This window comes from Myotis nattereri (assembly GCF_964212035.1).
Source record: "Myotis nattereri genome assembly, chromosome: 16".
NCBI classification, from domain to species: Eukaryota; Metazoa; Chordata; class Mammalia; order Chiroptera; family Vespertilionidae; genus Myotis; species Myotis nattereri.
This window is the reverse complement of record NC_138091.1, coordinates 54,667,910-54,692,932: the sequence shown is the minus strand read 5'-3', so window position 1 is coordinate 54,692,932 and position 25,023 is coordinate 54,667,910. Positions and strand designations below refer to the sequence as shown.

The 25,023-nt window shown below is 62.0% G+C and overlaps 2 protein-coding genes across 3 annotated transcripts in view; one reads left to right on the top strand and one right to left on the bottom strand.

The window, feature by feature from the left end:
• The first annotated feature begins 905 nt into the window (after positions 1-905).
• TMC6 (transmembrane channel like 6) lies at positions 906-10,558 on the top strand. Of its 2 annotated transcripts, XM_081109769.1 has the most exons (20): positions 906-1,136; positions 1,234-1,373; positions 1,466-1,561; positions 1,825-1,983; positions 2,351-2,456; positions 2,543-2,630; positions 2,760-3,017; positions 3,289-3,479; positions 4,470-4,614; positions 4,932-5,087; positions 5,499-5,650; positions 5,742-5,823; positions 5,934-6,031; positions 7,070-7,162; positions 7,376-7,451; positions 8,127-8,260; positions 8,460-8,636; positions 8,721-8,799; positions 9,603-9,670; positions 10,241-10,558. In XM_081109769.1, exons 1-20 carry the CDS (start codon positions 1,093-1,095, stop codon positions 10,302-10,304), a joined length of 2,406 nt encoding a protein of 801 aa, XP_080965895.1. In that variant the 5' UTR covers positions 906-1,092; the 3' UTR covers positions 10,305-10,558. The 2 variants fall into 2 exon arrangements, with proteins under 2 accessions (XP_080965895.1, XP_080965896.1); XM_081109770.1 differs by lacking the exon at positions 906-1,136 and having other exon boundaries at positions 1,259-1,373; positions 2,886-3,017.
• Positions 10,559-12,982: 2,424 nt separating this feature from the next.
• Positions 12,983-25,023, bottom strand: part of TNRC6C (trinucleotide repeat containing adaptor 6C) — a 45,376-nt gene continuing 33,335 nt past the window's right edge. Inside the window, exons 12-21 of the mRNA XM_081110170.1 lie at positions 24,772-24,891; positions 24,111-24,194; positions 23,677-23,908; positions 22,919-23,086; positions 21,545-21,736; positions 20,988-21,131; positions 19,258-19,452; positions 18,774-18,844; positions 18,120-18,259; positions 12,983-15,708 (exon numbers count right to left, since the gene is read on the bottom strand). Of these exons, the coding sequence (XP_080966296.1) occupies positions 15,348-15,708; positions 18,120-18,259; positions 18,774-18,844; positions 19,258-19,452; positions 20,988-21,131; positions 21,545-21,736; positions 22,919-23,086; positions 23,677-23,908; positions 24,111-24,194; positions 24,772-24,891 (1,707 nt within the window). The 3' untranslated portion in view covers positions 12,983-15,347. The remainder of the gene's footprint in view (positions 15,709-18,119; positions 18,260-18,773; positions 18,845-19,257; positions 19,453-20,987; positions 21,132-21,544; positions 21,737-22,918; positions 23,087-23,676; positions 23,909-24,110; positions 24,195-24,771; positions 24,892-25,023) is intronic.

Genomic DNA, 25,023 nt, shown 5'->3' with positions numbered 1-25,023 from the left:
TCTCCCACCTCCCACCTCCCTGCTCCTCCCATCCCACTCCCACGGCTGTCCTGTCTGGAGAAGGGGTGTGGGGAGGCCCGTGGCGCTGGGCGTGGGAGGGTCTGGCTGAAGGACCATCTGTGCCCTCCACCCCTTTCCAGGCTGAGGGTGGAACCCCTCCCACCCTGTGCTGTGAGGGGGAAGGGGCTGGGATTGCGTGGGGGCCTGGACACCCCCAGGGAGGACCCTGTCTGGGCACAGTCCCCGGCGGACCTGCTCTGCCTGGGCACCGCCCCCCTCACCCCAGGAAGCTCCTGAGCTGAGTTCCCCCGGGAGGAGAGGGGGCGGGGACAGGGCAGAGTCCTGCAGGGAGTGTGCTGTCCCCGCCCCACGCCCACGGGGGCAGAGCCCGGACAAGGCCACCCTGGTTCGTTGTCCTGGGTGACAGCAGAGCCCTCTGCCCGCACACAGGCTGGACAAAGGCAGCCTGTTTAACGCCTGGCACCCTCCCCCGCCGGCTGCCCGGCCTGCCTGCTCCTGGGGCAGACTGTGGGGTCGCCTCCTGAGAGCTGTGCCTCGCCGCTGTGTGTGTGTGTGTTGGGGGGATGCTGGCTCGGTGGGTGGGGACCCAGCTGGAGGAGGTAGCTCACACTGTTTTGCCTGGGCTGAGGCGGGGTGGGGGCGGGGTGGGGCGGGAGGATTTCCTGTGAGAGGAAGCACGCTGTGGGGGTGCAGGGGTTACAGGGCGGGCACAGCGAAGGCCTCAGAGCTGCCCTGAACTTCTCACCCCGGGACTGGGACGGAGAACTGTGCCCGCAGCACCCTCCCTCCCGTTCCCAGGGACTGGCGCCGGGACTCCCTTCTGTCCGCCCCTCCTCCTTTCCGGGCACTGGGAGGGTGTCCCTCAGTCCACTCTGGGCTTATTTGGGGCCACTCACCTGACCACGTGCTTGGCGGTGGGTGGGGCCGGGGCAGGGGTGCCGCCCACCGTCGCCAGGGCCCGGCTGGGAGGCCGAGTGGGGACCGCTCCCTCTGCAGCAGATGGACAGCGGGCGGCTCCGGCGGCTCTGAGCGGCTCCAGGGCCGCAGCTGGGCAGCGCGTGGGCGGCAGCCATGGCCTCCGTCCTCGATGTCCCCGAGACCCCCGAGGACCAGGGGTAAGTGCTCTGGGCTGGACGGAGCACCCCAGGGAGAGGCAGGCTGCGGGGTGAGACCTGGTCAGCCCAGCCTGGGCCCCCCCCCCTCCCCCAGCAGCCGGGAGCCCAGCCCCTACGACGAGAGCGAGATGCACCAGTCCTTCCACCTGCTCATCCAGGAGCAGAGCCAGGGGGCCGCGGCGGAGGGGCTGGAGCTGCAGCCCCAGGGGCCGGGGGCCGGAGCCGCGGGGGCCTCAGGTGAGCCCGCCTGGCCCAGGCCCGGGAGGGGATGGGGCTGGGGGTTTGGTGGGGAGGTGGCCGTCGTCTGGACCAGGCTCTCTGCTCCTCAGCCGGCAACCAGCAGGCCCTGCTGGGGCCCGAGGGCGCCACTGCGCACAGCATGGCCACGCTCCGCATCCTGGCCAGCATGCCCAGCCGCACCATCGGTGAGTGGGGCCCTCGGCCCTCCACCCTGGCATGGACCGCAGCCCCTGGGACGGGTGGGGCCGTCGGGGCATCTGTGACCCGCAGGGCCGGCCCTTTCAGCCCCCCTCCGCCCCCCAGTCCGCTGCCCCGAGCCCAGCCAGACCCGCAGCCTCCTGGGTTGTCCCAGGGATAAAAATAGGCTCCCGGGGGGCCAGCAGCTGAGGTCTCCCGGGAAGGGGCAGCGGGGGTCCGGCCTGGCCGCCTGACCGCCCGGTGCCCGCAGGCCGCAGCCGCGGCGCCATCATCTCGCAGTACTACAACCGCACGGTGCGGCTGCGGCGCAGGGCCAGCCGGCCGCAGCTCCGGGGCCTGGGGCGCTCGGCGCGGCCCAGCCTCCGCCTGTACGACCTGGAGCTGGACTCCACGGCCCTCGCCGAGGAGGGTGAGTGGGGCCGGGGCTGGGGGGGTGGGGGGGCAGGTCTGGCCGGCCAGGGTGAGGGGTGGGTGGGGCCCAGGTCACCGGGGATCAGAGCGAGCCGGGTGGGGGCCGGGAGGAGAGGGGGGTCCAGGAGAGGGGCAGTGGAGGAGGCGGAGAACTTAGGGAGGGACTCGGGGTGTGTGGGGGGGACAGGCGGGTCTCTTCATGGCCGTGACAGAGAGCCGTCCAGGCCTGAGTCTGTGGGCAGGGGCCTAGGGTGGGCAGCAGGCAGGCCTGTCCAGGGGCAAGGCCACAGCAGTGGGAGGGCAGGAGGGCGGGTGGGCGGGAGGGGTGCTCAGGGACCCACGGGCGCCCCGGTTCTTTCCTGCAGAAAAGCGGGTGCTCCTGGTGAAGGAGCTGCAGGGCCTGCCGGTGGCCCAGCGGGACCACGTGCTCCGGGGGATGCCCCTCAGCCTGGCCGAGAAGCGCTGCCTGCGGTCAGTGCCCGCCCGGGCCGAGGGTGGTCCCGGGAGGGCGTGGGGCCCCACCCTGGTCCGGCCCTGACCCGCCGCCTCTGCCGCAGGGAGGAGATGCGGTCCCCGAGCAGGAGGCCGCGGGGCCGCCCCGGGCTCCTGGGCTGCGGCAGCCGCCTCCGATACGCCTGCGCGCTGGTAGGGGCCTCCGTGGGGCTCCCCTGAGGGAGGGGCCCTGGGCAGCGGGGCTGGGGGGCCACCTGCCTGTCCTGGGCTGTCCTGCTCGTGGGGAACCGCCTGCAGGACCTCCCGGTGTTGTCCCCACAGGCCTCGCACGACCTGGGGCTGGGGCTGCTGTCGGGGCTGCAGGCCCTGGTGCCCTGGCACTACGCCCTGAAGCGCATCGGCGGCCAGTTCGGCTCCAGCGTGCTGTCCTACTTCCTGTTCCTCAAGACCCTGCTGGCCTTCAACGCGCTGCTGCTGCTCCCCCTGCTGGCCTTCCTCGTGGGCGTGCAGACCGCCTTCCCGCCCGCCCCCCAGGGCCCCGTCCCCACCTTCACTGGCCTGGAGCTCCTCACCGGAGGGGTGAGGGTTAGGGGCATTGGGCCAGAGGGGAGACCCCCCCCCCCCGCCCTCCACTGTGACTCCAGGGCGGCCGTAGACAGCTCTCCTTGTTGTCCCGACATCTGTGGGGCCTGGGAAGCCCCGGATGGCCGAGGCCTGTTGTCTACCTCCGTGCCGTCCTTGTGGCCCTGCCCTGGCCTCCCTGATGGGTGCCCTCCCTCTGCCCCTGGAAGCCATGGGCGGGTCAGGCGTGGGGAGGGGAGTCCCTGACGCGGCTGGGCCTCCAACGCAGGGCCGCTTCACGGACACCGTCATGTACTACGGCTACTACAGCAACGCCACCCTGAACCAGCCGTGTGCCGACCCACCCGACGGCGGCCAGTGCGCCCCCGAGGCAGCCAGCCTGCCCTACAACATGCCCCTGGCCTACCTCTTCACCATCGGCGCAGCCTTCTTCATCACCTGCTTCACCCTGGTCTACAGGTAACGGCCTCCACCACATGACCCTGGCTCTGAGCATCATTGATCCAGCCACCCATCCAACCACCCACCCATCCACCCACCCATCCATTCATCCATCCATCCTTCCACCCATCCACCCACCCATCCATTCATCCATCCATCCATCCATCCATCCACCCACCCACCCACCCATCCACCCACCCATCCATCCACCCACTCATCCACCCATCCATCCACCCACACATCCACCCACCCATCCATTCATCCATCCATCCTTCCACCCACCCACCCATCCACCCACCCATCCATTCATCCATCCATCCTTCCACCCATCCACCCATCCATCCATCCATCCATCCATCCACCCACCCACCCATCCATTCATCCATCCATCCTTCCTTCCATCCATCCATCCATCCATCCATCCATCCACCCACTCATCCACCCATCCACTCATCCATCCATCCATTAACCCATCAACCCATCCATCTATCCACTAATCCATTCATTATCCACCCATCACTCCATCCACCCAACACTTACTGTGCTTGGGGCAGGAAGATAAGTGAGGAGCTTGCTGTCCAGGGGAGGAGGCAGACCAATGAGAGGCTGGGTGTGTGCCCAGGAGTCATGGAGCACTGGGGGAGGAGTCAGGCTGGCTTCCTAGGGGAGATGGCACTGGCCTCAGGGCAGGCTCAGGGAAGGGAGGAAGGTGTTTTGGTTTTGGGAGCCAGTGCAAAGCCCTGGGGGTGAGCCCACAGCTACTGCCCTGCCCCGGCAGGAGCAGCGGCCCTGTCTGGGGTCGAGTCCGACCCTTCTAGCCTCGAGGCGCTGGTGGGCACCGGGTTTGCACAGGGCTGGCCTAGAGTGGCCACAGGCCCACACCAGGCGCCGAGAGCTGGGCGGGAGGAGGGGGCTCCTCTCCGAGGGGTGGGCTTTGGCTGTAGGGAGTGTCCTGTTGCCTTCTGGCCTCCGCTCCCCGCCCTCACCCTCCCCACCCCGTCCTCACAGCATGTCCCACTCTTTCGGGGAGAGCTACCGGGTGGGCAGCGCCTTGGGGGCCCATGCCATCACTGTCTTCTGCTCCTGGGACCACAAGGTGACTCAGAAACGGGCCTCCCGCCTCCAGTGTGACAACATCCGGACCCAGCTGAAGGTGCGCCACCCGGGCCGGGGCTGCGCCACCCGGGCCGGGGCCACCCCACCCTGAGCCCTGCAACCCCGTCCCAGCCACTCAGCTCTCCTAGACCTGGACGTGGGTGGGGGTGGGGGTCCTCGTCTTGCCCTCAGTGCCCGGCAGTGCCTCCCCGGCCGAGGCTGGTCAGTACTCCCCCCCCGGCCGGTCTCCTGTGCGCGGCGGCATTGGGGGTGGGCGCCCCTCGGTCCGGCTCAGCCTCCCTGGTGCCCCGCGTGCCCCGTGTGCCCCGCGTGCCGCGCGGCTGTGCCGTGGGACTGAGGCCCCGCCGCCCGCAGGAGCTGCTGGCCGAGTGGCAGCTGCGGCGTGGCCACCGGAGCGCGTGCGGGAGGCTGCGCCGGGCGGCCGTGCTGGCGCTCGTGTGGCTGCTGTGTCTGGGCATCACGCTGGGCTGCACCGTGGCCGTCTACACCTTCTCCGAGCACATGATCGAGGTGAGGGGCGGCTGGGCAGCCTCAGGGGCAGACCTCCCTGCGCTGGGAAGGGTCCCCGTGACCCGCACCCGCCCGGCCAGGCGTCAGCGGGCCCCGCCCCCTGGACACCGGATGCCGGGAGCCAGAACCCCTCCCTCAGGGCCCACCCTCAGGGCCCCCCTGTCTCACACTCTCCCCTTTCCTCCTTCCTTTTCTCTTTTCCTTCCTCTTCTCTTTTTCTCACAGCTGGGCCCAGCCCCTCCCTGGGTGGTTTGAACATGAGGCCTGGGGTGGATGTATCTTGGGGGCGGGGTGCTCCCTGCCAGTTCCTCCCCCTCCTGCTGTAGAACCCAGCCCCCCAGGCCCACAGGTGGACCTGCCACCCGCAGTGGCCGAGGCACTTGTGGTGACCACTGCCCCTCCGCCCAGCAGAGCCCTGTGCCTGCTGACCGGGAGGGGGCGCTGCTGGCCCTGCCCCTGGTGGTCTGCCTCCTCAACCTGGGGGCCCCCTACCTGTACCGCGGTCTGGCCGCCCTGGAGCGGCACGACTCCCCGGTGCTGGAGGTGTATGTGGCGGTTTGCAGGTAGGCGGCCGGGGGTCAGGCGGGGCTTCCTGGGGGGCGACCTCTCCCGCCAGGCGCCCCTCCCTCAGCCTCCGTGCCCCTTGCCTCGCAGGAACCTCATCCTCAAGATGGTCACCTTGGGGATCCTCTGCTACCACTGGCTGGGCCGCAGGGTGGCCGCGCTGCAGGACCAGGTGCGGGGGGCGGGTGGGGGGGTAGGAGGTGCTGGTCTGCGGGCGGCTGGAGGCCCGGGGGGCTGGGCCAGGGGGGCAGGCGGGCCGGCTGACCCTGTCCCCCGTGTCAGTGCTGGGAGAACTTCGTGGGCCAGGAGCTGTACCGCCTCATGGTGCTGGACTTCATCTTCACGCTGCTGGACACGCTCTGCGGGGAGCTGGTGTGGAGGTGAGTTCCCGGCGTGGCCCTGCGCTGCCTCCGGCTCCCCCTCCGGCTCCCCCTCCGGCTCCCCCTCCGGAGAGCTGAGCATCTTCACCTGCACCAGCGGGCGGGCTCTCGGGCCGCAGACCTCCCCCTGGCTCTCAGGCAGCAGACCTCCCCCTGGCTCTCGGGCCGCCGGCCTCCCCCTGGCTCTCGGGCCGCAGGGCCCCCCCTGGCTCTCAGGCGGCACACCTCCCCCTGGCTCTCGGGCCGCCAGCCTCCCCCTGGCTCTCAGGCGGCACACCTCCCCCTGGCTCTCGGGCCGCAGACCTCCCCCTGGCTCTCAGGCAGCACACCTCCCCCTGGCTCTCGGGCCGCAGACCTCCCAGAGAGGGACACGTCTCCACCCACAGCAGCTTTCGTGAGAGACGTTAAATGTGGGAAACATGAGCAGGATGGGACCTATTTTTAGGTCGGAAAGGAAAGGGGTTTCGCCCTGATCTGGACAGTCTAACCCAGCGGTTCTCAGCCTGTGGGTCGCGGCCCATTTGGCGGTCGAACGACCCTTTCACAGGGGTCGCCTAAGACCATCCTGCATATCAGATATTTACATGACGCTGCGTAACAGCGGCAACATGACAGTTATGAAGTAGCAACGAAAATAATGTTATGGCTGGGCTGCAACATGAGGAACCGTATTTAAAGGGCCAGAAGGTGGAGAACCGCTGGCCTACCCGCAGTCTGGCGCAGAGACAGACAGGGTGGGAGAGAGACAGGAAGGACATTTCCAAGTGCCCAGGGCCGTGTGGGCAGGTCCCAGCTCTCCTTCCTGTGTTTCCTTCGAGCACCCAGGGCCTCGTAGCCACGCAGCTTCAAGGGCTGGGCCCACGCCTGGGTGCGGGTTAGAAAAAGGCTGAGGCAGGGACCCCGGTGCCCTCCCCTCGGCACCGGCACCGGCTGGGCCCGCGGTGGGCGGGCAGGGACGGAGCCGCGCGGGCGGGTGCCCCTGGGGCGGGTGGAGCGGTGTCCGGGGCAGGCCCCATGTGTGACCGCCTCCTCTGCCAGGCTCATCTCTGAGAGGAGGCTGGGACGGGGCAAGCCCGAGTTCGACATCGCCCGGAACGTGCTGGAGCTGATTTACGGGCAGACCCTGACCTGGTGAGCAGCGGCCAGCGCCCTCCCGGCCTGGGGACCCCCAGCTCCTTTCCCTGGGACCACAGCGAGGCCGCCCCCCAGGCACCTAGTCGTGCAGCGTCCTTCCTGGCCTTGGGGGGAGAGGGGCGGGAGCCAGGCGGGCGGCAGCTCTGGCGCTGGGGTAGCAGGGGCTCAGGACCGCCCCCAGCCTCCGGTCTGCACCCCACCGCTCCCCAGGCTGGGCGTCCTCTTCTCGCCCCTCCTGCCGGCCGTGCAGATCATCAAGCTGCTGCTGCTCTTCTACGTGAAGAAGGTAGAGGCGATGGCGGGCCCCGGGAGGCGGGGGGCACGTGGGTAGCCCGGGCGGACCGCTCAGCTGGCAGACAGGCGCCCGGGACGTGGGAACATTCCCTGACCCAAGTGGCAGGCTGGCAGCCAGGGCCACGCCCCCCCCCGCCCCCCCGCATCGCCGCCTTAGGCAGGCTGGGAGCACCCGCTGCCATGGCCATTGCTGGGGACTGTGCCAGGCTCAGGGAAGGCTCTGGGCAGGGCGCTAGGATCCGCTCTCAGCCTCAGGCCACGGCCGTGGGAAGCGACCTTGGTCCTGTATCCTCAGGAGGGCTGCTCGGTGGCGAGGACCAGCCCTGGCCCTCCCTGGGCCGCCTTCTCATCTGTGCACTGGGCACTGCCCAGGGGACAGCCGGGGACCGGGAGGCAGCGGAGGTGGATGGTGGCAGCAGCCCTTCTGTATACAGTGACCTGGCAAGCCAGTGCCCCCCTCCCCCCTCCAAGCCTGGGATCCCTCTGCACCAGGGTCCGGTGGTCGCTGCCTCCCCCTTGGGCTCAGGCCCTGAGTGCCTGCCTCTCGGCCGCCTGTCCTGTCCTGGGGCCTCACTCAGGCCCCACCGGCCCCGCCTCTCCTCCCCCATGAAGGCCTAGGGGGTTGGAGGGTGGCAGGGCAGTGGACGAGAGCAGCCTTTGTCCCCAGGCCAGCCTGCTGGCCAACTGCCAGGCGCCCCGCAGGCCCTGGCTGGCCTCCCACATGCGCACCGTCTTCATCTCGCTGCTCTGCTTCCCCTGCTTCCTGGGCGCTGCCATCTTCCTCTGCTACGCTGTCTGGCAGTGAGTGGGCACAGCCTTGGCCGGGCGGGTAACCCCAGGGTTTGGGAGGTGCTGCTGGGGCCACAGCGTGGGGTGGAGGTGGCCTGGGCCCAGCCAGGGCTCTGGCCACCCTGCCCTCCCCCTCACCTCCTCCCCTTCTCCCCTTCCCCTCCTCCTCCCCTCCCCCTCCCTTCCCCCCCTCCCTCCCCCTCTCCCACAGGGTGAAGCCCTCAAGCCTCTGTGGGCCCTTCCGGAGCCTGGACAGCATGTACGAGGCGGGCAAGGTGTGGGTGCGCCGCCTGGAGAGGGCCGGCCCCCGGGTCTCCTGGCTGCCCTGGGTGCACCGCTACCTGGTGGAGAACACCTTCCCCGTCTACCTGCTGTCAGCCCTGCTGCTGTGAGTGCCCGGGCCCTGCCCTCCCCCCTCCCCCCTCCCCCCTCCCCCTCCTGCAGGCCCAGCCTGACCCCTGCCCTCCCACAGGGCCATCATCTACCTCAACATCCAGGTGGTGAAGGGCCAGCGGAAGGTCATCCGCCTCCTCAAGGAGCAGATCAGCAATGTGGGTGCCCCCTCCGGCCCCCCTGCCCCCCTCCTGCCCCCTGCCCCCTGCCTCCTGCCCCCTGGGGGTGGGTGCTTCAGGGCCTGGGGCCAGGTAGGGGGTGGAGCGTGGGGGGTGCAGAGCAGCCAGGAAGAGAGCCCAGCTCCGCCCCCATTGCTCTGGGAGCTGGGGACCCTGGGCCAGGCCAGGCCCTGCTGCCGGTTCGCGAGGCCGAGCCCTGCCCGGGTCCCAGCCTTGGGGGCTGCAGGTCTGAGCCCCACCTTCCTGGTGGGGCCGCGGCTCACTCAGCGAGGCCGTGCTGCCTTCTGCTCTCCAGACTGAGGTGGTGGGTTGCGTGGTGTAAGCCACTGGCTCTGTGGTGATTGGTTAGAGCAACAGGGGGACCGGACACCAGCCCCATGACAGGCGTTCTTACCCCTTTCACATGGTGACGGGCGGCGAGGAGGTTTGCCGGCAGCTCCTCAGTGGGGGGGCCTGGGCCCTTCCCCTCCCCTGGGCCACTGGGGGCGCAGGCCTGTGAGCACCCCGCTGCCCGGCTCTGGGGGCGCAGGCCTGTGAGCACCCGCTGCCCGGCTCTGGGGGCGCAGGCCTGTGAGCACCCCGCTGCCCGGCTCTGGGGGTACAGGCCTGTGAGCACCCCGCTGCCCGGCTCTGGGTTGGTCATCCTCCTTGTCATGGAGCCTCTTTCCCCTTCTTTGCCCTTTTCTCATCTGCGAGATTCCTTGGGGCTGTCTGGACGGGGCGGTTCTGGACGGACAGACGGACATGTCTGCTCTCTCGCCTTCACGTTCCGGCGTTTCTAGGAGGGGGAAGACAAAATCTTCTTGATCAACAAGCTTCACTCCGTCTACGAGAGGAAGGAGAGGAGCGGGTGAGGGCTTCGGGGGCGGCTCCGGTGGGCGTGAGTGGGAAGGACGGCCGGGTGCCTTCCCCAGGGGCAGCGCGTGGTGGGTGGGAGGGAGGTGGCTGCTGGCTGCCGGTGGGGCATTTGGGGGAGGGGCAAGGTGGTTACATTGTGAGAAAGTGAAGGCGCGGCCTGCAGGGGGCGGGGTGGAGCTGGGCCTCTCAGCCCTTTCCCTCCTTCCTCCCGCCACGCCCTCTCTGGGTAAGTTGGGGGCAGCCTTACTGGCCGTTCTCCCCGTGGGGTCAGCACAGATTCAGCCTCGTTGCCCTGGCCCCGCAGGAAGCAGCCCGCCTCACCCCTCAGCACAGTTACTTGTGGTTAAGCCCAGGGAGAGGGAGATGAGGTCAGACAGACAGACAGACAGATGCCTTGGGCGGGGGGGATGCAGGCTGAGCTCCGTGGGCCGAGGTCCCTGGCTCCTCCCGGCCTCCTCCAGCCCCTGTCTCTCCGGAGCCTCTTGATTCTCTGGGCGGCCAGGCGGCCAGGCGCTGCCTCCGCGGGTGCAGAGCCCCTCACTCCCCCCCCGCCCCCCCGCAGGGCTGGCAGAACCCAGGAGGGAGCGGCGCCCCCGGCCTGGCCTGCAGACCATCGGGCAGCCTAGCAGGACCAGGACGGGCCTGGCAGCCCTGTGCCTGCTCACCCACTGGGCTCAGTTCCCACGGCTCTGCAGACCCTGACGCACCCGAGACTGTGTGGCCCCTCAGGCGGCCCTGCTGGAACCCCGGGAAGGTGACGGGACTCACAGCCCATCCAGGGCTGGAGCTGGAGGGTGGCCGAGGGGCTGCGGCGCCCCCAGAGGACCCTGCCTGCCTGGGCTTCTATTTATTCTGATTAAATATGTTTTGCAAAACGGGCTCGTCTTGTGGGAGTCTGTGCTCAAGCCCTGCTGCCCAGGTGTGTGGGGCCTGCCCCCCCTTCCTCCCCCCTGCCCCGGGGTCACCTATAGGCCTCCCGCCCCCCCGCCCCCAGCCCTCCAGCCCTGGCGATGACCTGCAGGCCTCCTGCACGTGCCCCTTCAGCTCCTCCTCCTGGCTCTCTCCTTGCCACACCGGGTCCCCACTGCCTCACCAAGTGCCCGGGTGCTGCATGGGCATCTCAAAGTGCCCAGGCTGTTTCAATACCGACAAACTGGGCTCCAGGGATCAGCGGGGGCGCCCTCTGGTGGCCAAGCTCCAGATGGCAGGACTGGTGCGGCCCAGCTTGAGGGATCCTAGGATCAGCCTGAGCCAGGGGTGCACCAGGCAGGCGGGGACAAGGGGGCGGTGGGGGGGCGAGCCAGGGTGACAAGGCCAGCAGCAGGGGTGCTTTCGTGGCGATGGGGTGGGGGCGAATTTAGGAAGGGGCTGGGGTGACATTTCACTTGTGAATGAGCCATGGGGAGAGGAGCCGGCCAGGCCGAGGGGCAGCGGGCGCCCAGGCCCGAGGCAGGAGGGAGTGACGGGATCCTGCCAGGCTGTTTGCAGAGCCTGTGGGAAGCCCTGTGCCGAGGCTGTCACAGACGCAGCGTCCCGGGACTGCAGGAGCTGGGCAGGGCCCTGGGAGGGGAGCCGGCCGATTGGCACTGGGGCCCACCGTCCCGCATCTCGGGGACCTGAAGAGCCATGCTCGGGCCTGGGAGAGGCGGGAGCCGGTCAGACCCATAGTGATGGCACCCCACATCAGGAGGGCCGGGCTGGTCCCTCCCTAGCGCGTCCCTGGGGGAGCTCCGGGTTTGCAGATGTCCAGGGGCAGAGGCTGTCTGTCGAGGGGGCCCCGAGGCCTACCCAGCGTCACCCCGACCTCTGAGGGTGGGGACAGCACCGGGCGTCCCTGGCACAGCTGGATCCTGGCTTGTGGCCGCTGCCAGCCAGAGGGTCCCCTGCTAGTAGCTGGCACTGATCCCGGGTGGCAGCTCTGGGCGGGCGGGCGGTCCAGAAGGGCCGCGACTGGCCTGGGGTCTCCGGGCCCGGCCCCCAGATGCCTTCCCGCCGGGCGCACTGTTGGTGGGTGGACCTAAGTGACCACGGCCAGCTTCTCGTGCGTCAGCACCGGGCAGACCGACGCCGAGCCACCTCCCTGCCTCGCATCCGCTCCCGCCGGACAAGGGCGCGAGCACGGCAGCTCCTGAGGCCGGCGGGAGGCTCCCGGGCACTTCCTAGAGCGACCGCGTGAGGCCGCTGTTTCCCGGCGCATCCAGGGGCCTCGGGGACGGTCCTTTCTAAGCCATCACGCGGCCACCACCCAGCACCCCGCCTGCCTCTCCACGGTGATGCCAGTTAGGAGGTGCAGCTCTGGCCGTTTCGGCTCCAGACAGCAAGCGGCCCTGTCATGGTGGCTACCAGGCCCCTCCGGTCACGAGGCTGGCACTTCGGACCTCAGCTTTGTCCATGTCCCCCCAACCCCTTGCCCAGCCTTTCCCAATCCCTTCCGGCCTCCCAGGCCCGCGGCGAATGCCTCCTCCTCCGTGAAGCCTGCCGTGTGCGTTGGACGTTCCCTTGGCAGCGACTGTTCTCCCAGAGCCGGGCACTGGCTGTTTGCTCCGTGGGAACCGTGCACGCGCTTGCGGAGGGCGGGCTGGTGGCGCTGGAGTGGCCGCCCCAGGCTCATCCCCGGCGAGTAGGTCAAGTGCACTGTCCGGCTGTGTTCCTTCTTCCTCTGGTCTTTCCTCTCCTGATGGCGCCCCTCAGTGCTTCCTCCTCAGCTTTCTCGAGCCAGGAGTTCGCCACCTCCCCTCAGGGGCAACCGGCCGGGCTCCTGCTAGAACCAGGACTGACCCCTGGAGTGGACAGAAGGGGTGCTCCGCCTCTGGCCTCTGAGCGAGGCCCCAGAGGACCTGGGTTGTGGTCGTGTGTCCAGGGCCGTGCATTCTGGGCCGACAGGCGCTGCGTGGAGTAAGACGTGGGAAACGCAGAAGGCCGTCCTCATGCTCTTCTCCCCAACATTTCTGATGCCCATCGGGGTCCCAGGTAATGTGGGCGGTGGCCCTCGGCGGCCTGTGCCCCTCTGTAGACACAGGCGGGTGTGGAGCTGCTTCCGGTCCTCAGGGCGCCTGGAGCCGGACTGGAGGCCAGGCCTGCTGCACGTGGTCAGGGCCTGGCGGACGATGGCGGGCGCGGGGCTCGAGCACTGCTGCACCCCCGCGGGTCCTGCCTGGGGCTCAGCGCTGACGGCAGAGCCACAGAGCCAGCGGGAAGGTGACAGTCAGGCCACCGGGCCCCGCTGTGCCGCTCGCCCCGGTGCAGTCAGAGTGAAACCGCTGACATCCGTCTTTGAGAAAGAAAACACACACTGATTTCAACAGCCAAGAAAGAAATTGCCATTTATTAAGATTCAACAAAGCGTACTTTTGAAAGCAACTTTCGGTGCGTATTCTTCAACAATCACATTCTATGAGGAAAAACATTAAAAGCCACAAACTTGTTTCTTAATCTGTTACAAACATCTTCAAAATAAAAGGTCAAAACAACCCCCCCCCCCCCCAACGGAAAACAGAAACAGACAGATTCTTTACTTCCATCCGCGCTGCTCAAACCTCGGCGTTTTCTACAACTCGGCTTGCTGGACGCGGGCGGGCTGTCGGCGCACGTATGTTTGATATACATATGCGGGGACACATACGTCAAATACCGAGGGCGCGGGGCGGCGCCCCGAGGAAGGCTGTTTCGCCGACACTCCTGGGCCAACAGGCCTGGCCCCAGTCTGTGCATAGTTCGTGATCCGCTAGGAAACCAGCTCTGTGGGCCTGCGACTTCGCAGGACCTGCTTCTTCCTTTTTTTTTTTTTTCTTTTGTTGTTTTGTTTTGATAAAACCATTAAAAAGCGAATTAAAAAAAATGTAATGCACGTTTCCTGACCGAGCAGGCAGGGAGCACAATGTTCGTATGTTTTAAACATACTTGAGGGTATGTTACTCCATTGTCTTTCTTTCTTGCAAAACAATGAAAACATTGATCATTTTTAAAACATAAAGCGATTTTTAATATATAAAGCACTCTTCAAACACCTATGTCTTCTGAGTCCGTTATTTGGTAAATATGTAACTGCTACACATTAGAGATTAAGTATTTTTCTTCTTTGAGTTTTTTTCCTCTTTTTTCTTTTTTTCTTATTTTTTTGTTTTTTATAACATCTTCAGTGCTAGGAGTTGGGTTACAAAATACATGGAACGGTGTGGAGCTGCCCCTCGGAACCCTGGCTTCCTGAGAGCGCTTCCGCATGTGCAAGACAGTGAGCACAGCGCCCCGTCCCGGGAGGGGCGCGACAGAGTCCGCGACGATGCCGGAGGGAGAACACTGCCAATCCCAGAGCTCTGAAGTAGCGTGTCCGCATCGGAAAATAGGCGTCTTACGACGGAAGTCTTTTTTTTTCTTTTTTTTTTTTTTAAATTCCTTTTTAAAATTTTTTTACTTTAAAGTCTGAAGGAGAAAAAAGGTCTGTAAACAGGTGGGAGCCCCCGCCACGGGCTCCTCCGAAGCAGTCGCCACCCAGTCCAAGTGCTTGTCTCCGTTCCTGCGCGGAACCCACCCTCACAAGTATCTATGGCCACATCCCCACGTTTGCTCGTTCACGTTCTATTCCCAATGGAAAACGGTGCAGTGCTCTGGTAACAGTTCTCTCGCAGCCTTAGTCCACAACAACAGCTGCTAAAGGTAGGTGTACATATTATTTCTCCAGAGATACACACTGTAGCTTTCAACGCGGTAACAGAGTCCTTGAGTAAACATTTACACGTGAATTGTCGCCGGCCCTGTCCCACGAGTTCTCGTTAACGTGTAGGATGAGCTGAGGAAGGGCGGGGACACTCAGTGCAAAGTTAGAAGCTAATAGTAACGAACATTTGACCAATGCGCCAACAAAAGCATATACTGAATAAAAGGAAACCCACAGTGAAGTCCCTCACGCGCGGCACGCCAACACAGGAAGCGCGCACACACGCTGGTTCCGACGCGCCGGCCGTGGCCGTGACCGTGGCAGCTCCGGAGCCGGTGCGCCCGCCGCCGACCTGGGTGTGGGTTACACGGAGTGTTCACATTGCGTATTGGCCTGCTGGATTCAAGTATTTGCATGTTTGATATGTCTTTTTTTTTCAACTTTTAAAAAATATTTTTTGGGATAAAAAAAATGACATGAAAAAGTAATGGAACAAGGGTAATGTGCATAGGCGGATCCGTGGGGACAGAGGACTTCGCAGACCGGCCTGCCGCTCGGCTCGCCGTGGGGCCGCCCGGAGGCCGCAGCCGCTCGCCCGTGAACGCCAGCTCCCCTGATTACGGGGTCCGCCTCTGGTAATGTGCATAATCGTCACAGGCTCGTTAAATAGGCTTTCTCGTCTCCCTCCCTCCCGCCCCCCTTGATAAAATAACCCTTTCCAGCCCACAATCTGAAAAGTGCCCTTCATGATAGAACTATTCTAAGCAGCTTTTATACTTAAAAAATCAAAATGACAACACACCGTACAAATATAAGACAACACAAAATAAAAAGCTATGAGAACATCCTGTCATTAGCATGTGACACGGGGCGCAGCCCGCACTGTCTCGGGAACAGTTCGCAAGGGCTGCGAGGGCTCGTCTTCAGTTCTGGGCAGAGGTACATGGAAGGGCCGCGGGCTGCGGGGCCAGCTTTGCCTCCTAGTGCTGATGACTGGTGCCCACGGTCCTCGGGCCTAGATGGACTCCCCACTAAGGAGGTCGCCGGGGAGCAGAGTGTTCAGCGGGGTGGGGCTCCCGATCACCCTGCCGTCGTCGCTGCTGGGCGGGCCCCACAGGCTGCTGGAGTACTGGGGAACCCCGCCCCACAGCAGGTCGCTGCTCCCCTTGCTGGCCAGGCACGGGGCGGTCCAGTGGCCGGCGTCGCTCCGCACCAGGCCGTGGGCGCTGCCCGAGGCCCCCAGCCGCGCCTGGCTGGTCCCGCTGCTGGACTGCCAGCTGGAGGTGGGCGGCAGCGCCTGGCCTTGCGCTAGGAAACGGTTCACTTCTTCTTCGCCAGCGAACTCGGCCAAGATGGTAGTGTTTCCCAGAACACACCTGAGAGAGAGAACAGCAACAAAACTGAGATCCAGAGTTCTGAAAAGATAAACAAAACCAACAAACCTTGCAGGAGACTAACTAAGAAAAAAAGAGCGAAGACTCAAATAAATACAATCAGAAACGAAAGAGGAGGCATTACAGCTGACACCACAGAAATACAGGATCTGCGAGACGGCTGTGGACAACCATATGCCAACCAATTGATGACCTGGAAGAAATGGATAAATGCCGAGAAACACACGACCTACCAGGGCTGAATCATGAAGAAACAGGAAACCTAAACAGACCAATAACCAGAACTGGCACCGAAAAGCCCAGGACCAGCTGGTGTCATTGGTAAGTTAAGGAGAATTAACGCCCATCCTCTTCAAGCTCCTCCAGAACTGAAGAGGACGTAATGCTCCCAAACTCATTTTATGAGGCCAGAATATCCTGATACCAAAGGCAGACAGACACCAGAAGAAAACTACCCCTGGTTACGGAACGTGGATGCAAAATTCTTCATCAAGTATGAGCACACCCCACCCAACAGCACATTGGAGGGTCAAACCCCATGACCCCGTGCGCCTCCTCCCCGGGGTGCAAGGACGGTTCTCCATCTGCAAGTCAATAAACGTGACATCACAACAGAATGAAAGGTCAACATCACACCATCATCTGAGTAGATTTAGAAATGGCATTTGACAAAACACACCATTCTTTCATGATAAATGTCCTCAACACACAGGGTATAGAAGGACATCACCAAGGCCACAGGACACAACGAGCAGAGGTGGACAACTTTCCTCCAAGATCAGGAACAAGACAAGGGTGCCCACTCTCACCACTTCTATTCAACAAGCACTGGAAGTCTTAGAGCAATCAGGCAAGAGAAAGAAATAAAAGGCATCCAAATTGGAAAGGCAGAAGTAAGACTATCATTGTTTGCGGATGACATGATCTTATACATAGAAAATCCTAAAGACTCAACCAAAAGACTATTGGAACCAACCAATGAATTTATTAAAGTTGCAGGATATAAAATCAATAAACAGAAAACAGTTGCGTTTCTATGTCCTAACAATGAAATTCTGATAAAAAACAAAAACCAAACAAAAAACCCCACCCCATTTACAATCGCTAAAAACAATAAAAACATTTAGGAATAAATTTAACCAAGGAAGTAATAGATCTGTACAATGAAAACGGCAAGACTTTGATGAATAAAATCGAAGAAGATACAAATGGAAAGATATCCCATGTTCATGGATCAGAAGAATTAAAAGAGTTAAAATGTTTATACAATCCACAGCCATCTATGGATTCAATGAAATCTCCATCAAAGTACCAATGGCATTCTGCACAGAAATAGTAAAAACAATCCTAACGCTTGTATGGAACTACCAAAGACGCTGAATAGCCAAAGCGATACTGATAAAGAAAAACCAACCTGGAGGCGTCACATTTCCTGATTTCAAATACACTCCAAAGCTCTAGCCAGAAAAACAGCATGCTCCCGGCACAGAAATGGACGGACCAATGGAGCAGGACAGAAAGCCAGAGACAGACCCCACATCTGCATCAACTAATACGCGCCAAGGGCGCCAAGGGTGCTCTGGAGAAGCCAGTCTCTTCAGTGAGCGGTGCTGGGGAACTGAAGCACCGCAGGTAGAAAGATGGAGCTGGATCTCTCGTTCAGATCACCCATAAAAATTAACTCTAAATGAGTTAAAGGCTTAACACTAAGACCTGAAGCCATAAACTCCTAAGAGAAAACATAGGAAAAAGCTCCTTGACATTGACCTTGGCAGTGATTTGTTTTGTACGTGACAACCAAAACACTAGCAACAAAGGCAAAAATCAACAAGTCAGACTATGTAAAACTAAAATCTTCTCAAAGCAAAGGAAACCACCAAGAAAGTGAAAGGACAACACATGGAATGAGGAAAAGGACTTGCAAACCATCTGATAAGGGCTGCCGGGCTGTACACACTCTCCGGGGGCCTTTCCCGAGTGGAGGGCGTGGCCACAGCAACTCGGCAGGCGACACGGACACAGCGCAAGACACCTGCTCAGGGTGGATTGTCTCCTCAAAGCACATGCTGAAGACCTAACCTCCAGGACCTGCAGGTGTCCCTGTATTCGGAGAAAGGTCTTTGAAGGACAATGAAGGTGGAATGAGGACATCAGGGTGGCCCTTGCCCACTGTGGCTGCTGTCTTTGTAAGAGGAGGTATTTAGGACACGGACATCCTCAGACAACCCCGTGGGGACACAGGGAGAGGGTGGCCATCTGCTCGCCAAGGAGAGTGTCTCAGAAGGAACCAGCCCTGCTGATGCCTTGACCTGACTTCCAGCCTCCAGACCATAAGACCGTCAACGTCTGCGCCTGTGGTGCTGACACGGGGCGGCGAGGGCGGGAGGACGTACATGTGCAGGGACTTCTGGGCCTTGGCGGCTTCCTCCTTGGAGCTGTACCGGACCACGGCGTTGCCTTGCGTCAGGTTCAGGTGGAATGTGATGAGCGGCCCGTGCTGCAGGCACAGCGTCCGGAGGGTGGAGCCATCGATCTGAGGGGGAGCAGAGGGGACGGTAACGAGCTTCCCGTGACTTCTCCCATTACGTTCTCCACAGAAAACGTGCATGAATCCTGGCCACTGAGTGCCGGGAACATGCTGTTCTTCACGGGGCTTACTACCCTTCTGCTGCCCTGGGGCTGTGGAATGTAAATCCCTGGGGCCTTTCGGTTGTTTGATGGCACCACCCAGAAGGAGCAAGCCGTTATGGCTCTGGTCCCTAAGCAGAGCGCACCACACAGGCCCGCGGTTCCCAGGAGCCTGTGGCCGGAGACCCGGGAGGGCACAGGCCAAGTCCCTCGTGGGTGGGTACACGTGAAGGCGAGCATCTCTGTTTACAGAGGTACAGTTTCCAAGCCTCCAAAGAATAAAAAGTGAACACCTTCCCAGGAACACGGCCACAGGGCTCCGGGCACGCCCCCTCCTTGCTGCCCACGTCCCCTCTGGGCCTGAGGGCGGGCGCCCAGCACCGAGACTGTGCCACGGGACACCATGCCCCGCACGATACCTGGGGCGTGAGGTTGCGGAGAACGAGCCAGCTGCTGGTCCTTCCTGAGGTGTCGGTGCTCCAAGCAGAACCTGCACAGACCGGGGCAGAATCGGTCAACTCCTCCCCAGCCGTTTCTCACCCCGCGGCGGCGGCAGAGGGCACCTGCTGGAGCCACAGCGCGCGGCTGGGGGGTGCTCACACTGCGCCTGTCTTTGGCCAGAGCCGGGGCTCCGGGGCAGTGTGGTGGGGCAGCACGTGTCAGGGTGGAACGGAGACCCTGTGCTGGTTGACAGACATGCCCGGGACCCTGTGTGGCCCTGGATGTGCTGTGACGCCCACCTCCCACGCCCTGTGGGTGACCCCCAGGGCCACGCTGACAGCACTGGCAGCTGGAGCCGGGCCCGGGCTCCTCAAAGCTGCAGGCTGTTCCCTGGAGGGCGAGCAGAGCAGGAGGGAGGCCCCCCCCCCTTCCCGGCCCCCCTGCATGGGAACCCATGCGTACCCGAGGAGTAAGAGCTGGTCCAGCCGAGGGGGCTGGCTCCCCAGGTGGAGGAAGGCTTGGGATTGGTCAGCCCCGGAGGTGGCCTTGTGGGTGCAGTAGTGTTTCTGGGCACCTTCCACAGCTCGTGAGACAGAGAGGCTTGCGTGTGGGAGGCGGGGCCGGAGGACCACGTCGATTTCATGTCTGATAGTTTACCTAGAAGGACAGCAGGACAGGCACCTTGAGAGAGGTCAGTGCAGCGCGTGGGACTCTCGTAAGGGGCTCTGGCGTCGCCAACCGTGGGGAAGAGAAGCACCGAGGAGAGCCCACGCGAACCCCGGCGCTGCTCTCTCCACGCCCTGCCTGGACGCAGGGTGCCTCCGACCAGCGCTCCTGAGACTTAACCAGTTTGCTAAATGTGCTCTCCAGCCGCCTTGCCTCGTCACAGCATGCGCGTGCACATGCAGAGGCCACCCACAATGCCCCAGGGCTCCGGCGACCAGGCAGCACCAGACGGTCCTGCAAGCACCTGGCAGGAAGCTCTGCTCTGCACCCAGCAATCCCGCTTCTTTCCGACGTCTTTTATCTCAGGACGGGCAGTCGTCCACTTCTCCACAGCCCTCCAAACCCCTGGCACAACCCTGCTGCCACACCGACGAGATGGGCAGCGAGGGCCGGGTCCTGTCTCCACTGTGCCTCCCCCGCGCACCCCTCCCCTCCCCTCCAGCCCCGCCCCGCCCCCACCAGAAGCCGCTGCATGGAGCCGGAGGAGGGCGGGGCACTGCACAGGGAGGGTGGCTGTATCCACACCGGCACTCTCCCAACCCAGACACACTCAGAGGCCATCCCGGTAAAGAACAGGCCGCATCTCTCCCGCGTGTCACAGTGGAAGTGGGAGACCTAACCCCATGTGTTGGGGACGGTCCGAGTGTTCGTGTGAGTGACGAGCACCCGGGGGAACCTGGCTGTCCTTCACTTGGAGTGTGAGTGTGAGCATCAGCCTCCACCAGCAACGACCCCTGTGGCCAGCAGGGAGCCGTCTGCGCTGCCCCCCCTCCCTTCCCCCCCGCCCCCCGCTGCACTGGAAAGCCACACGGATGTTCCGTAATCACAGCCCTGCCCACTGCCTTCCACGGGAGCCCAAGTCTGACAGGTGGGCCCAAACCTGGGATCAGGGTTTGCCCAGGAAAGAGGTGCTGGGACGGAAAGCCAGACTGAGACGAATGAGTGAAGGGTTGGTTGTTCATTTTAACTTAAAAATATTTCAAGTGCCGAAACCGGTTTGGTTCAGTGGATAGAGCGTCGGCCTGCGGACTGAAAGGTCCCAGGTTCGATTCCGGTCAAGGGCATGTACCTGGGTTGCGGGCACATCCCCAGTGGGAGATGTGCAGGAGGCGGCTGATCGATGTTTCTCTCTCATTGATGTTTCTAACTCTCTATCTCTCTCCCTTCCTCTCTGTAAAAAATCAATGAAATATATTTAAAAAAAAATATTTCAAGTGGAAATCTTTTCACTAAAAAGCTTACTGGTTAACATTGTGATTTTATGACACCACGCTTATAGAGCACGCGTGTTCATAACCCAGCGAAACATCCAGCTCCAGGCCCCTGATGCTTCACTGGAAGCACGACCTGACTGTGCTGCCCCCTGGCTGGAGAAGCGGCTGCCACGCCTGCCCGGAGCCACGCTGCCCGCCCCACAGCGCAGGCCCTCACCGCCCGCCCCACAGCGCAGGCCCTCAGGCCCTCACCGCCGCTCTTGAGGAGGTAGCGGTTGACGTCCTGAATGGTGGTGTTGATGGTCGGCCCAGTGGGGACACTTCCAGGTGTGACGTCAGGGTCATTCTCGGGATCTATGTTCTGAAGTCCTTTCCACGGAACTCCAGGATGAAATTCTGGAAAGTTTCAAGCAAAATGAAGATCAAAACATGAGTATTAGGTATCTTCACACTGCTTCACGGTAATTTATGGGAATTTTAATAGTTTGCTAATTAAATCAAAGGGACCATTTTAGACTTCCCTTCAGTAACTCATCAATCCCCTGAATAGGCGGGAAGCAGCGGGACAGTCCACATTAACCTGCTCAGCTGTGAGCTAGCCCGATGATGGCCGGATGGAATCCAGGGCCACAGCCGTCGCTCTCACTGAACTAAGGGGCCACTGGGCCACTGACCCAGGCGCCACACCGCCTACCCCCCGCGCTGACCTGACCCAGGCTTTCCGGAGAACAAGGCCAGGCTACGGGCCACGTGCTCTCCTGGGCGGAGCGCAGGCTGACCTGCTGCTACAGGATGTCGCCCGCTCTTACCTGGGGGCCAGTTGATGCTGGAGCCATTTGAGATTTTGTCACTGTCGGATTTGGCACGTGACCAGCTATGGGGGACAGCTACTGGAGGACTGGCTGGTGACTCGCTGTTCTGGATTAAATCGTACCGGCCATAGGAGTCGTCAATGGAGGACTTAGCTGGAGGCCCAATGCTCAGACCTCCAGGGATAGCACCTGCGGGCACAGCAGGAGAGAGTGAACAGGGAGCCCGGCCTCCCGCCAGGCACCTGTCTTGTCCTCCCAGGGGTGTGAGCTGCCCGGCGGGGCTGGCCCCTTCTCTGCGAGGGAGTGACCTCGTCCTTGGAAGACAAACTCCTCAGGAACTGCACCCGTCTGCCTAGTGCAGTGGTTCTCAACCTTCCTCACGCCGCGGCCCTTTAACACAGCTCCTCATGTGGTGGTGACCCCCAACCATAACATTATTTTCGTTGCTACTTCATAACTGTAATGTTGCTACTGTTATGAATCGTCATGTAAATATCTGATATGCAGGATGTATTTTCATTGTTGCAAATTGAACATAATTAAAGCATAGTGATTAATTACAAAAACAGTATGTAATTATATATGTGTTTTCCGATGGTCTTAGGCGACCCCTGTGAAAGGGTCGTTCGACTCCCAAAGGGGTCGCGACCCACAGCCTGAGAACCGCTGGTCTAGCTGGACAGCTTGGTAAAACGCACCCCGTACCCCAGGAAGCTGGCCCAGCGAGACTTTCCAGGGACCAAGTCCAAGTGTCTGTCCTCGGCTCCCTCCAGATGCTGCCCTCACCGCAGAAGGACAAACTGACGTGTAAACTCAGAGCCCTAAGCACACACACTCACCCACCTCGCCACGGCCACTGAGCTCCCTCGTGCCAAGGGCAGTGGCAGAGAGCGTGATGCTTTTCTTGGAGCGTTAACATTATAAAGCATTTTCTTCTCTGTAGGATGCTTCCTATCGAGAGGGCATTACACACCCGATGACATTTTCTTTGCCGTCTATGCTTCCAGGATGTTTAGAGCTAAGTTCAAAGCTACTAGTGCGACCCTCTCGGACGGGTATTAGCATGTGTGCTCCTCCCCTTCCTAAGCACCGGGTCCTCGTGTCCTATCCTTTCCTTGGAAACAACGTGTGGTCAGGACACTCGAACACTGTGCTGAGGAACAGACGTAACTAGGGCAGCGCTGGGACCTGGCGTTGCTGCCCTGGGGTTTCCAGTTCCTTCTAGGGTTGCAGCTAAGACCTGGGGCTTGAGGCATCAGGCAGTCTGACCCCTGACTGGCGGGGCCGTGCGCTCTGCGAGGGCGCGGGGGATCCTGACTCAGCTCTCAGCACTGAGCCCTCAGACTGGGTGCGGGCGAGGGCGTGGCCTACCGTGCTTGCCGGGGTTCTGGTCGAGAGGAGAAGCAGCACCGGAGACGTTGTCCATCGGGTTGGGGTGTGTCCACTGCGGGAGGCGCGACTGGGACTGAGACGGGTCCTTCACCGCCAGGCCGCCCGCCACGTCCACGCTGCTGACATTCACGTTTGGGGGCAGTCCGGCTGGGAGGGAAACACCGTGAGGGGCCCGCTGGCCTCAAAATGGCCGCCTTCCCCGGCTCTCCAGACAGCGGCTCAGAGGACAGGCCGCTGCCAGGACGCTGAAGTCAGGGCATCCTAGGGCCATGATGGAACTGAATTTGTTCCTAAAACAACTATTCTTAAAAAAAAAGTGCTGCCACGAACAGCTAGCACTTCACACAGGACTCGTTCCGTGCTGGGCGCTATCCTTGGAACGTTCCATATTAACTCATAAAGAACTCTCGGAGGGAAGCATTCCCACTTAACAGATGGGGAAACGGAGGCAAAGAGCTGCCAAGGAAGTTGCACAAGTAAGTGGTGAGCCCCTCGGTAGTGGAGGTGGGACTCAACTGCTAGACTCTTCCGCTTCCTGAACAGAGGGCCGCGATGGGCTTGCGCGGTGCTGCCTTGAAAGATTCCAGGCTGGAAGTGTTTATAGCAAAGCTCCCGTCCCTCAGAGGGAAGAAGCCGAGGCAGCCGCTCTCAGGCTGCTGGGAACGGTGTGTCCCCCGCGACCCCTCCGTGGTGACCCCAGGCACCTGAGCCGGGTGGTGGCTGACGTGGAGACTCACCGAGAGGGTAAGGAGCAAAGGTGTTGGGCGAAGACTGCTGCTCTTTGGTCTGCAGGTCGGGCAGGCCGGGGGCCTGGGGGTGCGGGGGGAAGCTGTCCATGGCCGATTTGCCTGCAGAGGGGTGCAGAGACAGGTGCGGCGGGGGCGGTGGGGGCTTCACGAGCAGGGCCTGGGCCAGCTGGCGCTGCTGCTGCTGGATCTGCTGCTGCAGGTTAGTGATTGTACGCGCGACCTGGCGGCAGACACATGCATGTTAGGGGGGGAGTGACGCCGCCCGTCACCTGTGTGTCAGTCTCCACTGCATTTACGCCTGGGCCGACCTCCTCCCAAATCTAGGTGACCCCGAGATTATAAAAGGGAGGCTTAACCCATCAATTAGTGCCCCTGGAGCAGGGGGACTAGAGCTCAGGGACCCACAAGCCGGCGACACCCACTTGCTGCTCCTGCTGTCTCATGGGTCCGGACACATTCCGCTGGGCCTGTAGCATCTGCTGCTGGATTTGTAAACGTTGGTATGCCTGCAACAGAGGTCAGAGCACCGTGAGGAAGCCGAGGGTCCCGAGCGGCCCAGTCTGTCCCTCACACTCATGTTTCTCTCTATTCCTCTCTGAAACGAATGGAAACGTGTCCCGGTGAGGATAGAAAAACAATTATGAGGCTCCCCCAGCCTCCCTCCGCAGGGACTCTGAGAGATCTGAGTCCTCATTACTCTGTAATAAAGTAGCTGTAACTTCTCTCTCGCTTCTGGGATATGTGTGTATCCCATCCTTAGAACGGCCACTGCAGTGCCTCTTCTGTGTCTGTGGCTGAGACGGGGAAGGGGTTGAAAGCTCAGGCTTCTACATGCCTGAGAGATCAGGGAGGTGCTGTGCGCAGGCAGGAGCCAGAGTTGGCTATTTATACAACACCTGTAAGTGAAAACCTTTCTGATTCTCCTCACAGCTCATAATGGAGCTGCCTCAATGATCAAGCAGCGCCTGCTGACGGCTTCTCAGGCAGGCGCACGCTGCGCCGCTCCCCGCGCTGCCATCTGGTGAGCACCAGGGGGCGCGCTTCCTCGTCCCCGAGCATGGCCGAGGCGGGGTTGTCACTCACCAGCTGCAGCTGATAGAGCTGGTTCAACATCGTCATATGCTGAGGGTTAATTGGCGAGGTTAATAGTGCAGGGTTGAGACCAATGTTTTTTGCTGCAAACTGCAAAAGCTGTGCTTGAACCTGTGCAAACAAACACACCGCGAGGCATCGTGTCACTTTTAAAACGTTTCCGTGTCTGTGTAGTTCCCAGATTCAACCCGATTAATTAAATGACAATTATATTTGTCTCTCGAGTGAACTTCAAAAGCCACT

Coding starts and splice junctions, on each gene's coding strand:
- TMC6 (XM_081109769.1), top strand. CDS start 1,093: ATGGCCTCCGTCCTCGATGTCCCCGAGACCCCCGAGGACCAGGG. Junction 4,615..4,931: donor ACATCCGGACCCAGCTGAAG/GTGCGCCACCCG, acceptor CGCCGCCCGCAG/GAGCTGCTGGCCGAGTGGCA. Junction 5,651..5,741: donor GTGTATGTGGCGGTTTGCAG/GTAGGCGGCCGG, acceptor CTTGCCTCGCAG/GAACCTCATCCTCAAGATGG.